Genomic DNA, 17,621 nt, shown 5'->3' on the forward strand with positions numbered 1-17,621 from the left:
TTTTATTTTCACTCAGTAACAGCAGCATACAAAATTTTAAAGTGCAAAAAAGAAGAATGGCACAGGCAGTTACTTAACGTTGAGGCGCTGGTAGTTTGCTTTCTAGCCATGAAATCAGCAACAAATGTCTGATCAGGGCATCTGTGATGTTATCGGGAAAATATGGGATATTGTGGCTGAAATGCATCATAATAAAATAACTTGTGATAAATCAGTAGCGCCTTCTGTCTGCTTTGCGTTTACTGTAGACACAAAGTCCAGAATAACAAAGATTTACTGGAATCAAAGAGGTTCTTCACATCAATATTTAAATGATGAAGTCCCAGTTCTTAACATTGCTTTCAAGTCTTGAGACTTTCTACAATTGAAGTTCTATACATTTCTTGCAGATTATGAAAACCTAAATTTACTTTTTGTTTCAGAAAAGGAGCACCAAGCTCAGAGGTGTTTTGGAAATGAGGCATGTGAAAAATCTTAGCGGAAAGAGAGGCATATTTGTCACAGAGCCCATTATTCCTCATTAGGAGCAGAGGGCATTGTGGGAGCTTCAGAGTCGAGCATGAAGTGGCTAAGTGATGAATGTGCTAGGGGGGTGTTTATCGCCCTCACAGTGCGACACAGTGATGATGACCGATGGACTCAGGAGAGCGGGAGAAAAAGCAGCGCTGCTTTGACCTTGTTTTAAATGACAGACAGTCCCTCTGCTATACATGTATCCCGTCTTTCTGCCCCGTCCCTGTTCAGCTCATATTTCAACAGCTCCTGCTGTCAAATTATACTTCCTAGACATGTCACACTTGCACCCAGACTTTGCTTTATACCAGGTAACATCCAATGAGATCTCTGTTGGTTAAAAACACTGGAAAAGGCAAACAGAACTAACAGAAGTGAGATAGGCAGTTTGACGCAGTCCTTTAAATTAATTTTTAAATGTATTTGAGTTCATCACACATTTTAAAAATACCTTATTAAAATGGCTGAAACAGTATTGAGAGCAGATACCTAAGTAAACTTGCTAGCTGTGTGGAGAGATGATAAGGAAATGTTTTAATTTCATCTTTTCAAACATTCCTCCTTTAAATAAACATCCTTCTGCTGCGGTGCTTCAATTACAGCCACAGGCTGCCGCCTCAGCAGGAGGATTTCTTAGCTGGGGGTTAAGTACGAGGTTCCAGCACATTTCAGATATTAAAACTCTTTTTTTTTTTGTCTGAAACAATATTTCTGGAGCTTTCTACATAGACAAAAAAATGTTACTATGGATACGTAGCAGCTATCTCCACTGAGGTCGGGTTTAAATATGGAAAGTGTAATCAACATGCTTGAAGGATGAGATATGAAACACATTTCTGCGGTTCTATATATTCTCATTGTACTAACAAAGACAAAAATTGTATTTAATGTGGGTGAAAAAATGCTTCAGTCTCAATTAAGCTGATTGACAAGAAGACAAGATCTGGAACGATGTCCAAAATATTAAAAGAAAACAGAAAGGAGAACGAATGAGGAATGATTTAACAATCATTCTAAGGGCTTTCTTTTTTTTCTTCTTGCTTTTCTTTTTTTTTATTATATAAACGCACCCGCAACCCTTAAAAGTCGTAGGGAAGCGGCCGTTCCAGCCCTTGCATTTCCGAATTCTCCTGAGCGGTGCCCAACTTTACACGACTGAATTTGATTGATTGTTGTGGCGGAAGGTACGCAAGCCTTTTCGGTTGTGGCCACAGAAGCATCTTGCTAACCAGTTACCAACTTAGTGCTACTAGGTTCCTAGTAGTGCTAGTAGTAAGAGGAAGAGGGCCCCAGCAGCTTGGTTTGGTGTAGAAGGCTTACAGCCGTACATGTTTGAGCCCTTGCCTCACAACGCTGCCAGTTCTGTTAGCTCTACGCCTGCTGAGGACACAGACGTCCATCCCCGTGAACACTGGGACGGAACTCAATGGGAAAGGAAATGATTCTTATTTGTTATCTCAACCGTTGCGTATGTTAGCTGCGACATAGGATCAAGATGCTATGACCGAAAACAATTGATCAACAGATGACCGTTGATATATGATTGGCCGAATGTAATAACTAACTGGCCTGCATAAAATAATGAAAAAACCCCCCACTGATTTTAAGACAGGATTTTTTTTAATATAAATATTTTCTAACTTTTGAGACAATATAGTCTGATAAATAGTACATTTATATACATGTTTAAGCCAGAATGAATGGACATTTAAATACATGACTCCCCTAAGAGCTGAAAAGAATGTCCTTAACTTCATTCTACATCAACATCGATTGGCTTGTTCTTTGAGCTGTGCTCCATCACTCTTTTTTTTTTTTTTTACATTTACAATTTATCCATTTCCAGCTGTTTTTCTGTGCATTATTGGGAACTAAACATCACTAAGCTTCAGCAAGAGGTCAAACACAATAACCCAGCAGGCAGGGAGAGCAAACACTCCTTGCCAGAATCATGCTGACCCCTAAAAACATGGCGGCTAGCTAGTATCTGAGGCTCCAGGACACAAACACCCGGCAGGTTCTGAACACAGCCATGCAAATGAATTCAAATGCAACGTCAGAACATACAGGTAGCCGTTCAGTAGCTGGCGCTCAGCTTTAGGAGCAAGACGGCTCTAAAGCACAACCTTGACCCATCTGTCATTCTAAGACTGACTTTGTGACCGTGGGGTTAAAGCAGAATGAGGGTGATATCTCATCCTTCAGCAGCAGCCTCACAAAGCGGTTTTACTCTCCACCTGTAAAGAGGGAATGCTCCTTGAATACAAACTAGATGCACTTCAAAACAAGCCCTGCTATTAATCACTTTCCCTGAAGCTGCAGCAGGCAGTAATTTGTTCATTCAGTAATCCAGATATAAAATGGAGGGGAGAAGAGACGTGGGGTAATGTGGCAAAGCTCTGCTTTTAACGCGTCCGCATAGGTGAGGAGAGTCCGGGGCACGGCTTGGACAACGGTGGCATGTTAAAATATTAACGTCTCCCAGGCTGTGAATATTCATGTGCGGTTGTCCCCCATCATCCGATGGTAGAGGACAGGCCACTGTCCCTGGAGAGTAATCCGATTCTCTACGTCCCTGTTTCACTCAAGGACAGGGGGCTCTGGGTGGAGAGGGTGTTTGGCTGGAGGTGAAGCTGTTTGAGCAACATGTTGGAGCCAACAGGAGGCTCGGCATGAAAGGTGAATGTGACCTCTCCTTATTACAGACGACAAAGGCTCAAATTCAGTCCTTTGTGTCTCCAGCTGACGTTTCTATGAGTTATTCTATCATGGAAAAATGCAGCAAATATTAAAAGGAAACAAAAGCTGAGGTTTGAAAGACATTTTACTCTTTGAAGGTCTCCAAAGAAATTCTTTAAATTAATATAAGAGCCTTATCAGCTGTAAAAGAACCTATCAGCAAAAGAAGGGGGAGGGGAGCTTTCTTAAGCAACTGGAGCACTCAGACTCACGTCCACTCCTTTTGTTTTCTTTTAGTAACCAAGCAACCAGTTCTTGGCCAGGCCGCCGGTTTTAGGCTCATCAGGTAGCTTTGCTCTGAGGCTGCTCTCATTTCCACTGTGCCTTCATTCTTTTCTAAAGTGTTTCTCAGCTGATCTGATCTACAGTCACAGTGGGTTCTCAAATAGAAATAATGTTTTAAGTTTAATCTAGAGGAGTGTGTGTGGGGGGGAGGCATAGAGAAAACTGCTGACAGGGGAGGATTTCCTCAGTGAAGATCTCCCACTAACTATTAAACTGCAAAGAAGCCAGTGAGTTGTGCAGACGGCCTGGATGGAGCGAACTCTGCTCCATTTTGTAAATTAAAATTAAAAAATGCAATTCAGAAATAGAACTTTGATAGGTTTTAATAAAAATGCTTTTGAGTGTAACTTTCACACATTTTGTATTTTCTTTTTAAACTGCCTATTTTAATATTTTACTTTTGCAATAAATGTTTTTACAGATTTTATTTTTACAAATGTCTGTTTTGTAGAAAAATTGCATTAATAGATCACATTCTCTTCTGTCCAAGCCAAATAATAAAATGTTACCAGCGTCCAGCAGACCAATAGAAACGTGTCTTTGCTCTAGCCTGATAAACCAGACTAAATGTGAGATTAAATGTGTAATTTAGTCTGGCCCCGATGAATGAGACATTGGAAGATTGTTGATGAGAACAACCCGCTGTTTTTTAAACCATGTCTGTGCCTTTTGGCCAACGCTCTGACCAATGAGCGCAACTGACTGTGACGTGGTAAGCAGTGGATAGCAATAAGATCATGGAGTTGGACTATTGTTGTCGTTTGTGCAAAAAAGACATGCGAGTAGCCGGTGTTCTACACCACTGTACACAACCTTTCCAAAGTTCAAATCAACCGTTGTCAGTGGCAGAAAGATTACAGAAAGTTGGAGTGAACGTTTCGATTACTCCGGGGAAATCCAATCGAGCCTGTCGAGCTTTTACAAAAGTGTTGAATAGATTGGAAAGATATCTGCCAACTTATTGAAGGTGGATTGAAAATGAGGTGGAAGCAGTTGCCCCCGCAGAACGACCAGCTGCTGCACGCAGCTTTGTCGTCAACCCTGAAAACCCCGCCCGCTTTGAATGCAAAAATTCAAAACAAATCTCTGCGTTGTGATTGGCCCGCCAGTTCTAGGGGCCTGGGGCATTGATTGAGGCTAGACCACTTGCAGGCAAAAATGATTTTGGCCGCTGGCTAGTTTACGAAACTATCTTTGCACCTCAATCCAGAGGAAAGTCCGCCCCCAGGAAATACATTTGAAAAGAATGCTATTAGTTAAACAAACTCAAATATTTGATAAAAAGTTAAGATATGATACTGTAAAACAAAATCTTGAAATGAAATCTGAAATAAAAAATGTAAATGTATTGTTTTTGCAAAAATGAAAAAAAAAAAGTTGAAAAAAAAAAATCAGAGAAACAGTGAAGTTGCCCTCAAAACCATATTTTAAACACTTTCTCAAGTTTTGTTACAAATTTTTCTCTACGTACAAACCGTGCAGCTATTAACTACCAAGAACATTTTAGGTGAAACATCACTAAAGTCAGACAGAAGACAGCCTTTCCCTTGTAATCTGAAGCAGGTTATAACAGCTCTGAGCTATCTGTAGGTTATTTGCTCCCGGCTGACCTCAACCTGCTGTGATTTTGCTCATTAGTTCCACACAGCAGGGATCACCTCTGTTAGTACCTCCACATTAAAAAAAAACAATGCTTTTATGTCTTCATGCAAAATGCTGCCATGAGAAAACTAATTAGAAACCTGAATTTGCTGGATATTGGAAACAAAATATCTTCATACAATAAAACTCTTTACATTTTAGCAGACTGAACCTAAGCTGTTGCAGGCAGAGGACTAAGTAAAACTGAGTGGATAAGCATCATAATTATTGCCAAAGTCATTAGATCCAAGCAGATGGCAGGAGCTCATAGGACGCTGTTTCATCTATGTTTTCTTAAGCACATTTTGACGTATCACCATAGAAAAGCTGGATGGAAAACAGAGAAACTGTGCTAAAGAGTAAATGTGCTAAAGAGAAGATGGAAACATTTGTAGATTTCTGACGTGGTAAACATTTAGCTCACATCACTGATCAGTTGTTTTCTTTACCATCTTCCTGAAAACAGCATCAGAATCCCATGCTTTCGATATTTTTCGAAGCCAATATCAATTCTCCTTCTATTCATATGATAAAAATGACACTGATAGCAAATGTAGAACTAATCTGAATAATAAAGAATCATTGATTAGCAAATCAAACAAACATTAACAACAGATGGCTAATGGAGGGAGCAGCAATGCACGCGCTCCATTTAATCTGAGTGATCTAATGAGTTCGAAAACACATGCAAGTATCAGACGATATAGATGATAGAAAAAATGCTAATATCAGCCAAAAATATTGGCCAGCTGATGGAAGATTTGATTGAATCGGCTCTGTAAAGTGCCTTGAGATGACATGTGCTGTGAATTGACTCTATATAAATAAACTGAATTGAATGCATCGGTCTAGCTCTCATGCCTCTGGATGGCATGAACCCTCGTTGATACCAGCTAACATGACGTTAAACAATTGTAGCTCTAATTGAAAGCTGGCTCCATCACTGATCTGTGGCCCATGCTAGCTTGCTACCTCTACTTCCTGTTAATTGCAGCCAATCATAGTTTATCAGTGCACACAAATCTCCTTTTCACTACTCAAGTTAGCATTGGTGGGCTGATTTTATTCTGAAGTTCACTGTGACTTTTTTCTGTCTGGTTCCCTGTTTTCCTGATTAGCTCGTTAAATTCGGGAACTTGATGCCGAGACCATCAAAAAATGTAGTTTTTGTAGAGAGACTACGTTGATCTAGACCACCTCTGTAGTCGTGCCTGTACCATGACTGATGTCAGTGTGCACATTGACTGGAATGATTTGGGGTCCATGCGATGCCTGCAAAATTGGAGTTTATGTTAATGATATAAACTTGAGTTTCCAGAAATCTCTCAATCTCCTTCAGATCAGCTCAAATACATGCTGGTGAGGATTCTCAGTCTTCCAGGTCATAGGTATTCCAAAATACTTAAAAAAAAAAAAAAAAATCCACTGGACTTTGTTTCCAAGTTTGAAGACGTTTCACTTCCCATCAAGGAAGCTTTTTCATTTAAAAGTCAGGAAACAACACAGTGTGTGTAATAGAGGTGGCGTTTTATTAAAGAAGACCTATTATAGATTTTATTAATACATGTTCTGCTAAAGTCTAATAATGTCAAATCAAAAATAAAAGACTTCTCACAGTTTAGAGATAAATAAAAAACACAGGGGAAAGTGAACCCAATGCGAGATAGGGGTATAAATATAATCGTTTTGTATCGATCCATTGATCCAACATCTGACGACCCGATGCATCGACACGTCCGCAAGAGAATAGATTCATGTTTTTTGTTTTCCTCTGGTCTATTTTTATCCATTTGCTCCTGGGCGTAATTCTCACTCCCGTACATGTTTGAGCCCTTGCCTCGCAACGCTGGCAGTTCTGTTAGCTCTACGCCTGCTGAACACACAGACGTCCATCCCCATGAACACTGGGAATCAGAATCAGAAATACTTTAATAATCCCAGAGGGAAATTACTTTTGTTACTTTTGTTTGAAAGAACTCAATGGGAAAGTAATTTAATTGACAGATGACCATTGATACTTGATTGGCCGAATTTAGGTGTACAAGCTGACATAACTAACTGGCCTGCATAAGATAACGGGGGAAAAAAACACAGATTTTAAGACAGATTAAGATTTTTTTTTTTTTTTGTTGTTGAAAATTTTCTAACTTTTTGGGACAATATGGTCTGATAAAAAGTACATTTATATACATGTTTAAGCCAGAATGATTTGAAATTTAAATATGACTTCCCTACGACTTTAAAGGCATTCAGCCACAGATCCGAACCTCTCAGGTTACGGTTAGGTTTTGAGAAGAGCATTGATACGTACTAAGTACTGATTACTGACATGAAAATTGTTTTAATATAATGCAAATTAAGCTAATCATTGGGGTCATAGGTTACACAGTGTTGCTTTAAATATTTACATTTTTAAAGAAATAAGCTATACTTATTTTATTATCTCTGGTTTTCTAAAAGTCCTCCTCTGCTTTAGTACACATCTGTTTCTCTTGTTTATACAGCACATAAAGCAAATAGGGGGAAAGGAAGACAATTTCCTGTTGTTTCTAAACATTTCTTTCTTCCTTTTGCCTCATTTCTGTCTAGATTCCTTTAGTCAACATGTTTCTTCTGAATAGGGAAAGGAAAATAGAGCAGAAATATCCCAGTTTTTGTTCAGCCAATAAAGAGAGCTCTGCACAAGACCATTTATTTCCAAGCCCAGATAGAAGAATGCTACAAGTCCTACAGTTACTGTTCTTGTCTGGCGAAGTGGAACAGAGCTCAAATAACGAGACCACAGTGCCATTAAGATGGTAATGAGGCCAAACTAGCGTGTACACAACAATGTGAATTCGGAGACAAAGGCAGAACTCAGCACAACACCATGTTGCACACAATAACCTGGATCTTTGCAGAAAGAGATGAGCTAGAAGATCCAAAGCAATGCCCTCCTGCATTTCATTTTGGCCACTGGAATTTAGATCTATTCTCAGAAGCTCTGCAGCTTCCCAGCAAAAAAACACAAAAAACATCTAATGATAGTTGAGTAAGTACCATGATGCATCAGTGACTGAAGCCAAAACACAAGCGGGTGGCTGATGTTTCACTCTATTCATCTCAGAGGGAGGAGTGGTTTGGTAGTTTCAGTTTAAATTCCAGCAAACAAAAGACACGCCCTCACTAATGACTAATGATTTGTTCAGAGTCTAAAAATAAAGAATCAATGAACTTTATGAAACATTAAAGATATTATCCTGTTGTTTATTGTCTCTACAATCAAAGATGTACGCTGGAAACCAGATAGAAGAATCCAGTAATGGGAGAAGAGATTTTGACGGTCGTATTTAACAAAAAAAAAGGCTGCCAATTCTTTTTTTTTTTTTTTATCAGCAGGCATTAGGAAAAAAAAACAATGTGATTAACTTCCGCCTAAATTTGAAGCATCCAGTTATCTACTCAAACTTACCACATCAACCTGGGATCCATGCAGTACTCATTATACCTTGCTAAACAGAATTTGAATTAAAACAGGAATAAAAACTAGTAAAACATTATAGGACATCCTCCAGAGATCTGTGATGTATTGTTTTATGAATTATTAAGGCCAATTTATGCCAATTTATGCTTCTGAAGCATAAAAAAAACTGTTACTAAACATCGGACGGTCGCAAACCCGTGCAGACAAAAAGCAGCTGTGATTTGTCCTTGGTATGCCTTTCCGGCTGTCTGTGTGTTCGTCCTTCTCGATTCGGTGCCGAGGTGCGCCATTTTTAAAAACCGAGGAACAATTACAATGGACAACTACGACAAAAGGTTAATCGGTATTTTTGCCAACTCCTTTAAGAGAACCTGTTCCTCTTCTACGTCTAGCAACTCTAGATCCGTCTCCGTGACCGTGATATCTTGCAGATGCGCCATTGTTGTTTAGGAAGATAAACACTCCCAGCGGTGCCGCCAAAGTTCTCATGACCAGCCACACAAGTTCTTGCGAGTTCTCAAATAGGCGCCCCCTTGTGTTTTGGCGGGAAACTGCTGCGCGTCCTAGAAATTCCAGACCGACGGTGCAGAAGTAAACCAGCAAAACTGATTGGCAAACAGCCCCAAGCCACAATTGATGTGTGCGGATGCAGAAGTCTAATCTGCTCTTTAGTCACGTTGAAGCTCACTTTTGGTGGGAAGACTGGATTTTGCATAATATTTTTCAAAACAATACAACAATGAAATTGTTCCTCTTTTGTAGACAAACAATACCCGATGTAATGTTGCTTAACTTTACCATAAAGTCTGTTTAGCAATTAAGACGGTTGAGTCAAACATTAAAAGGAAGATAAGATAAAAACGTCTTTCTGATTAAATATCCACTTTATAAACTGACAAATCTCACCATTAACAAAACTAAATTAGACGTTTTACAAAACAATACACTTAAAAAAACATTAAGAGCAATCCAAATCTGTCTATGGTAAAAACACTGGATTAAAGTTTTAAATCCTGACTTTCTTACTCTTGAATCATTTAAACCATCCGGGGAATAAATCTGCCAACATGAGGAAACGTGTATTTAAGTTGATATGAAAGGCAGGATTTCAGGCTGGATAATGGGCAGAGACACAGAGGAGGGGGGGGTAAAACTGCTGGCAGATGGCAGACTAAAAAAAACAGCACTTTGAAGTCCTCCAGCCACAGGTTTAAAAGCGGATCAAGCTTTTGTATGATAAACCAAAAGACATTTCTGACATTAAATAAAACAGCCATGGCGTTTCCCCCCTACTACCATCAATCAATAGATTTCAATAATGGAAGGCAGCCAACAAATTAAGACTAAATTAATAATCAAATTCCTTCTCATTTCAAATGCTGGTTATCTACTTTAGAGAATAAAATTAAATAAATCTATTTCTATTTTCTTTGTGACTTTTAATTAATCCAAGTTTTTTCTTTAAAAAAAAAAAACTAAAGATATCCATTACACTAAAAAAAAAATTAAGTGCATGTACCTTTAATTTTAACAAGGTAAATAACATGATTTGCCAATTTTTTACTCTTAAAATAAGATAATTAGATAACATGCACTCGAAATGAGACAATATAATTGTTTTTTTCTTATTTTAAATGTAAATTGTTTGGTTAAATAGGCAAAGTGTCTCATTTGAGTTTTTCTTACTTATTTTAAGAAAAATGACTTCTTCAGACCTAGTTTTTCGGCAGTGTAATAAACTAACTTTGAAGCAGTTGTTTTATTCTTCATAGCACCGTGTCCTTCCTTGCTAGCTCACTAAACGTCCCTGGACTCGCAGTTTCTCCCCTCGGAGCCATTTAATTAATTCAAATTAACAGGAAACGCGGTTACCATTATTTACCAACTAGGTAAGTAATTAAAAACACTTAAAGTTATTCGCTGGGAAACTCGCTGAGGAGAGTTGAACCGTCGGTGGCTAAAGGCTGGCTGGCCGCTGCTGCCGTTTGAAATGAGAAATTCCTCAAAGTCGCTCAGTTTCGGATGGAAACTTACCTGGAAAGAAGCTCAGCAGTAGAAAAGCAAGCCGGAATTTGGAGGACTCCATCTTTTTTTCCTTTTTAGATATCCCAACAGTTCGCCGGAGAAACTTGGTGAAAGAAGTTGTAACCGATACCGACTATAGACGGTCAGCCCCGCTCTGCTCCACCGAAGCATCCAAACTCCACTCCCCCTCCTCCTCCTCCTCCTCCTCCTGCTGCGTGCAGGTGCACAGCGGAGCGCGCCCCGGGCGGTCACGTGACACCGAAAGGCTACAAAGCTCAGCGTCGCCATCTACTGGTCAAAAAGGGTAATGACAGTCTCTACAAACACGATTGTTTATCATGGGTGCTTTGTTGTTTAGAGGTTTTTATATATATATATATATATATATATATATATATATATATATATATATATATATATATATGTATATATATATGTATATATATACTAATATAATATATACTAATATATATACTAAATTGTTCTGCATTAATTGTTGTATAGTGATGTTTTTATTTTTCATGTATTTTAATCTAATACTAGATTTTTTAATTTCCTAGTTCTAATACTAGAACTTGTACAACCTGTCAGTCTGTTTTGTATTATTTCTAAACATTAAATCAGAATTTATGATCCAAGTTACTCAGTACTACAGGAACCTTCTTACTAAATACTTTTTTTATTTTCTCTAGTAATTTGTTGGATACTTTTTTTTTTGCTTGAGTAGAAATGCTTTCCCTATCATTTTACAGAGAAAGAAGATGATTACTTTAATTTAAGGTCATAGTTAATATAACGTCTATTACTGCTGCTGTAGATTACCATCATAAAATGCTATTAAAGATAAAAGTTCCCCTCAGATTGATCTCACGTTTTCTCTGCATTTATCTTTCGGTAATATTCGGTATCAATATGTCCTGTCATTTCATTTGTTCCTGTTATCTCTCACTCCCTCATGCTGTTTACTCATGAAACACCAGATCACTGCGACATCCTGATGCTTTAAACTGCTCCGACCGGTCAGACCCGTCATGTAACCCCAGGGTGAGCGAGGTTCACTTTCTACTCAGACATTTTATCATTCTGTTAAACATCAAACATCTGAAGCCTTCAGCAAAGAGTCCAGCTGACAGATAAATTAGATGCTATTTTTAATTCTTGCATCTTCTGACATCCTATTGATAAGTGCTTTAATAACAGGTTTCGGAAAGTTCCTGCATGGAGATGAATATTTCAAACGTGTTTTATGACTATTTGGAAGACAATGGTTTGTGGGTTAGATATGATCTACTGGAGTCCTTTAAATAGAGACATTTTTTAGTGCTTCCTGGTTCCCTCTGCTGACAGGTTTTCATAAATACCAATTAGTGATAGACCGATACATTGGCCGGCTGATATTAGCGCTTTTTCATGTATCGGCTGATAGGTGGATTCAGCAGCCATGCCAAGACGTCACGCTTGGTTTGCCGTATCTGATCTTTTTTTTGTTAATGTATCTTTTTGTATACATTGACTTCACATTGTTTTCATTATGTAAAAAGAAAATGTACACTTAAAATAAGATTGCATTGTCTTATTTCAACTGCATATTCTCTATATAATTCCATTGGCAAACTCTGATTTATCTACTCAGATTAGTGATAAATACACATAATTTAAGATATTTTTTTTACTTATTTCTAGAACGTTTTTCCAGTGAAAAAACTATCATGTTGAATTAATTTTACCAGAACTTGGCACCTTCTCACAGAGATAAACACACTTAGAGATATTTTAGGGGCATCCAGCATCAGTTTATGCATAAAAAAAAAAACCCATAAGATTTTAGGTATGTAATTTTTTTTTTGTTACAAGTAATTTTACATGTTTAACCCCTGCCTGGCTGTTTCTGTCTTTAAGCAGCTGGACAAAGCTACACATTATGCAGGGATTCTCACTGTATGAAGACGAGGGTCTCATTAGGGGTGTCCAGGAATAGGACTGATAGAAAAACACAAGATTATGCAATGCTTGGAAATGTTTAATAAAAGTTTATAATATTAAGCCTATACATCTGAAAATTTGTGCTTAATAAATAAAACATTTCATCACAAAGGACATTAAGCTGTAGTAAAAATACAGTACTTCAAAATTACACATGTAGTATTCCAATTTCTCTACCTAATTTCATACAAGTGATTCATTCCAACTATAACAAAACAATCTAAAGTGCAAAAGACTGAAAAAAACAATATTGACGTTATAAAAATTCATGTTTAAAAAAAAAAAAGGTCAGTCAAAGTTTTTCTAGGTTTAATGTCCAGTGTGAACAACAAGCACCGAGGTCCCTAACTGTAACTATGTGCCATGTATGGCTCTGTGTCCCAGTACTCGGGGCCCGCTCTGTAGACAGGAGGGACCCAAACGTTGCTCCTAAAGGAGTGGGGGGCCCTGCCCCGGGGCCGGTAGCCGTAGTGAGGCCTTGGAAGGATGAGACCTTTCCCTGACGTCGTCTCTCTGGGATGCCAGGAAGGAGCTCCGGGATTCATGGTCTGAAACCAGAAGAGACTTTATTAATTCCATTAAAAAAGGCCAGCCTATTATTTTTCATTCCAACTGCATAAGATCAGCCATTTTAAACCAAAATCAGAACACACACACAACAAGAGATTTAAAAAAAGAATGAATTATTTCAGCGAATCGTCTTAATTTGACCAACCGACGTATTCAGACTCTAAACTGGTTTAAACCGGGTGCTTCCATGAAGGGCCCTACCTGGTGGCTCCCGCTGCTTTTGGGGACAGTGAGGGGGGAACTACGCGTGCTTTCCTCATCAGAAGAAGAACCCGAGTGGTAGTCAGACGTCACCCTCTCCAGAGCACTGGTCACCTTCTTAGCAACGTCTTTATCATCCTCATCATCGCTGCTGAAGGTGGCCACTGAGAAGCAGGGGTTGTGCTCTCCGTATCTGACAGGAGGACAAAATAAGGAAAACATTCACTGCAAACAGCTTGGCGAAGAAGAAGCAGAGAAAGAGTGATTCCAGAGCATCTGTTTAATGATGTAAGGCTGAACTGACACTCCTATTTTAACGCATTATGGAAAAATGTCTGGAATGTTCTGGAAATCTACCAGTTAAGGTGTTTACTAACTGAAGGCCATTAGCAACACTAACTGTATTGATCATAAACGTCCGTGTCGCTGTAGAGTTACGCAACTCTCTGTTTTTTTTTTTGTTTTTTTTAAAGTTGTAGGGAAATCATATTTAAGTTTTAAATCATTCTGGCTTTACCATGTATATAAATGTACTCTTTATCAGTCCATATTGTCCCAAAAGTTAGAAAAGTTCTATTTTAAAACAAATCCTGTCTTAAAATCTGTGTTGTTTTTCGTTCTTATGCAGGCCAGTTAGTTATAAGTCATCCTGAACACATAAGTCTGGCCAATCATATATCAACGGTCAGAATTTGTACATGTTTGAGCCCTTGCTTCGCAACGCTGCCAGTTCTGTTAGCTCTACGCCGGCCGAAGACACAGACGTCCATCCCCGTGAACACTGGGACGGAACTCAATTGGAAAGGAAATGACGACAGTGTTTGTTACCAACTGACGTTTCTGAAACTGGCGAGCTGAACAGAAAGAGGGATGATGTCCAGCCCAGCTGCTAAGCTTTAACTCTAAAGTTTTAGCTACAGAATGAACGCGTAAGCAAACCTTCTCGTTTTGGGTGACCGGTACCCTTAGAAGCTGTTTCCAAACAGCATCTGATGAATGAGAAAAAGAGAGCTTTGTACGACAGCGCAGAAAGCCTGATGCTCATTAGCTTTAAGTTAGAGTAGAAGAGCTGAGTGCAGCTCTTAAGTAAGAGCTTAAATAAATAAGAGCTTTTCATCACAGACAGGAAGCTGTTCTGTGACATTGAGATTTTTTAATTGATTCATCTTGTTTTGACTGATCTGATCCTTGCTGAGATGGTGGTTCTTGCTAGGCGCTGTACCCAGGTTTGTTTATTATGTATTTTACCATCTAAGACTACAATATCCTTTGGTGAGCAGACTGACTGAGCCCTTTTTCTTGAATTTACTTCCAAGTAGAAAGTTTCCGCGCTATTCTGTGGACGTAACGTCAGATGTTAAACGGGGGACCCAGAGAATATCAAAGCTTTATATTCAAGATGGACTATACGAAAACTTAGCAGTGACCTACATCCAGCTCAACTCGGAGACCAATGGAAACCCCATGCAAGGTGAAAAAAGTAAAAATAAAACCTTATAAAGTATAAGCGCGAGCTACGAAGTGTGCTGCAGGTCTCGGTTTGGGAAACAGATGAAAGCATCATTAGAAAACTCTTTAAACATAAAACGTTCTTTGATCTGTTTTGTTTTCACAAAAGAAGAAAAGTAAACCAATGATTTTGGCCAGGCAGGGGAGTATGGCTGATAGAAAGGGGGGAGGTTTTAATAGGATGATAAAACATGCTGCCTAGTCAATAAGGGTTAATCAAAAGTGTGATCTTTATTAAGTAATTGGTTAAGTTTAATAACGAGAATTTAAATCAGACAATGAAAGAGGGACTGAAATATGAGCAGGGAGAGAAAATATCTGGGTTATATTATTCATTTCATCTGTTGTACTTGGTAGTTCCCAAAACATATATACAAATAACAAAAAATTCTACCACATTAACTAACATCATCCAACTAACCTGGCCCTGAAAAATGACCTGGACTCACCTGCAACAAACCTCTCCAGGGTCCACCCACAACGTGAGCTCCCGGGGCAGCCCCAGGTCCCCATACTTTACTCCGCTCTCCTGGCAGGCCCGAAGGAGATCTGGATCCTGCCTGTGGAACCTGTTTATTCTGATGCACCTAAAACACCAACATAAAGGGGATGTTTCAGATTAATGACCTGAAAATGTTAGCTTCTATTTGTTACGCAGTGCTTTTCCAAATCATCTGTACCTGTAGGCCTGTCCTCTGCTGGGGCTTTCTGGGTACCAGTGACCTTTGAACTTCTCCTGTAGAGCAACAGCCAGCCTCTCGACAAACAGCTCCACCTGGTCGGATTCCAGCTTCTCTCCTTTCTTCACGAGCCTCTTCAGAAAGAAAACCACCGCTGCTATCTCTCGCATCATGTTTTACGTCTGATCATTACGAACCATGAGCTTCTGGAAGAAAACTGAACATCGAACAACATCCACAATGGTTAGACGGAACCACACAGTTGCTAAATCTGTTTATTGGCAACGTTTCTGATGTTTTTATTTTGGTGAAATCATATTGCATAAGCCAAAATTAAGACAAATATTGTGATAGAGGTTTGGGGCATAACTTTCAGGTCTAGACAGATTACTAGTCTACAAAAATAGAGTAAATAGCAGTGACCAGCATGTGTTTAAATCACACTTTATAGGAGCTATGTGGACACGCCCAATAAAAATAATCAGATTTTCCTTTTTTTAATTCAGCAGTGTCTATGTTAGAAATAAGTTAAAGGGACGATGTAATCAAACGAACCGCTGTCAGTGTTATATACAGGCAAGAAAACACATCAACATGCAACATTTCCATATATTTACAAATGCTTCTTGCCCATTCTAAGATCTCCATTGTGAGTTTAATAAAAGTGGTGCTCGTTATTGTTATAACAGTAAAGTGAAAATGTTGACGAATCAGGATGCATGTAAAATCCTGGTTCAGCTCATTAGAAAGGCTAAAATGAGTAATTTACTTCGCAATCTTAATGGGAAAATCAAAGTTTAAAAAGAAAAGAGTTTTACTATAAAACATTATTTTAATTAATACAGTTTCTGAAAAGATTGTTAACTTCACCTTGACTGCTCAGTATCTACTGGTTGTCATATGTCCATTATGTTTACTGGATAATTACCTGAAATTGTACCGTTAATAAAACGATATAATTTCCTCATTTTTAATGTATTTCACTTTAAGTTTATTAAACATTGAAGCACAGCACAGACGTAACTTTCTGAAGAACTGGTGTGGACATGTCCCACCAATCATTTTCGCTTTTTATCCTCCCTTTCCGCTCAGTTTCTTTAGCCAAAGGTAACAGAGGTTAGGTGCGGCTATCTTTTTTTTCTTCTTTTATGTACTTTTTCCCTCTCCCCCGCTGCTCCTGTGCCCCGCCTTTCCGCCTAACATCATCGGATATGTCGCTTTGAGACATTTGATGCAGTTCTTTTTCAGCGATGTACAGAGTCACCAAGTGGAGGAGGAGAGACACACAGCTGCACTCACTGAAAATTAATCAGCAGCTACTTTCACGTTTAAGTAAAAAAATAAAAATAAAAAATTAGAGATGCCTCCGGAAAATCTGTTCGTTAGACATACTGAGCTTTTTCCACAAGAAACGCAAAAATGTGTAAGTTTATACAAGTTAGTATTATAATGCAAGAAGCTTGAGGAAAATATAGTTTAAATGTGTCCTTCTGAAGTCAGAGGACCATGGCTCCCAGTTACACGTTAAAATGAACACATTTTCTTATTGTACAGACAGAATCAGACTGCAGAGCTTCTACAGTTCTTTAAATTCTGTTTTCGGCACCATTACATTAATCAGGAGGTTCATAAATCTTTTTAAACAGAGCACAGAGAGAAGTAGTGAGAGCTGCAGATTTAAAGGGGAAACAGATTTACTGGGATATGCAACATGCAGTAAAATATATCTCCAAGTTTCCCGGAAAGTGTAAAAGAAAAGAATATGCTATGCTATATTTAAAATGCAGCATATCAAAAAAAATTTCTAGATGGAATTGAAATAGTATTTCAAGGGATGCATGATATATCGATTTTGGCATCGGAATAGGCTTTTATTAATTTTTTTTTTTTTATATATATTGATGTGGAGGTCTTTAACAGGGGTTCCATGCCCCCAAAAGGTCCACATAGGTACTTTATGGGGGTCGTGAAAGTTTTGGATGATTAGACTTCCCCTGCATTTTTATTCCACT

General features: G+C 38.5%; 2 protein-coding genes across 2 annotated transcripts in view; both read right to left on the reverse strand.

Annotated features, from left to right (window-relative positions):
* cxadr (coxsackie virus and adenovirus receptor) overlaps window positions 1-10,854 on the reverse strand; it is a 62,924-nt gene extending 52,070 nt beyond the window's left edge. Inside the window, exon 1 of the mRNA XM_015389342.1 lies at window positions 10,676-10,854. Coding sequence (XP_015244828.1) covers window positions 10,676-10,727 — 52 coding nt within the window. The 5' untranslated portion in view covers window positions 10,728-10,854. The remainder of the gene's footprint in view (window positions 1-10,675) is intronic.
* A 2,072-nt stretch (window positions 10,855-12,926) lies between these two features.
* Window positions 12,927-17,621, reverse strand: part of btg3 (BTG family member 3) — a 5,910-nt gene continuing 1,215 nt past the window's right edge. Inside the window, exons 2-5 of the mRNA XM_015389337.1 lie at window positions 15,610-15,826; window positions 15,379-15,516; window positions 13,421-13,613; window positions 12,927-13,197 (exon numbers count right to left, since the gene is read on the reverse strand). Of these exons, the coding sequence (XP_015244823.1) occupies window positions 12,994-13,197; window positions 13,421-13,613; window positions 15,379-15,516; window positions 15,610-15,782 (708 nt within the window). The 5' untranslated portion in view covers window positions 15,783-15,826 and the 3' untranslated portion in view covers window positions 12,927-12,993. The remainder of the gene's footprint in view (window positions 13,198-13,420; window positions 13,614-15,378; window positions 15,517-15,609; window positions 15,827-17,621) is intronic.

Source organism: Cyprinodon variegatus, unplaced genomic scaffold (genome assembly GCF_000732505.1).
Source record: "Cyprinodon variegatus isolate N-32 unplaced genomic scaffold, C_variegatus-1.0 Scaffold455, whole genome shotgun sequence".
Classification (NCBI taxonomy): Eukaryota; Metazoa; Chordata; class Actinopteri; order Cyprinodontiformes; family Cyprinodontidae; genus Cyprinodon; species Cyprinodon variegatus.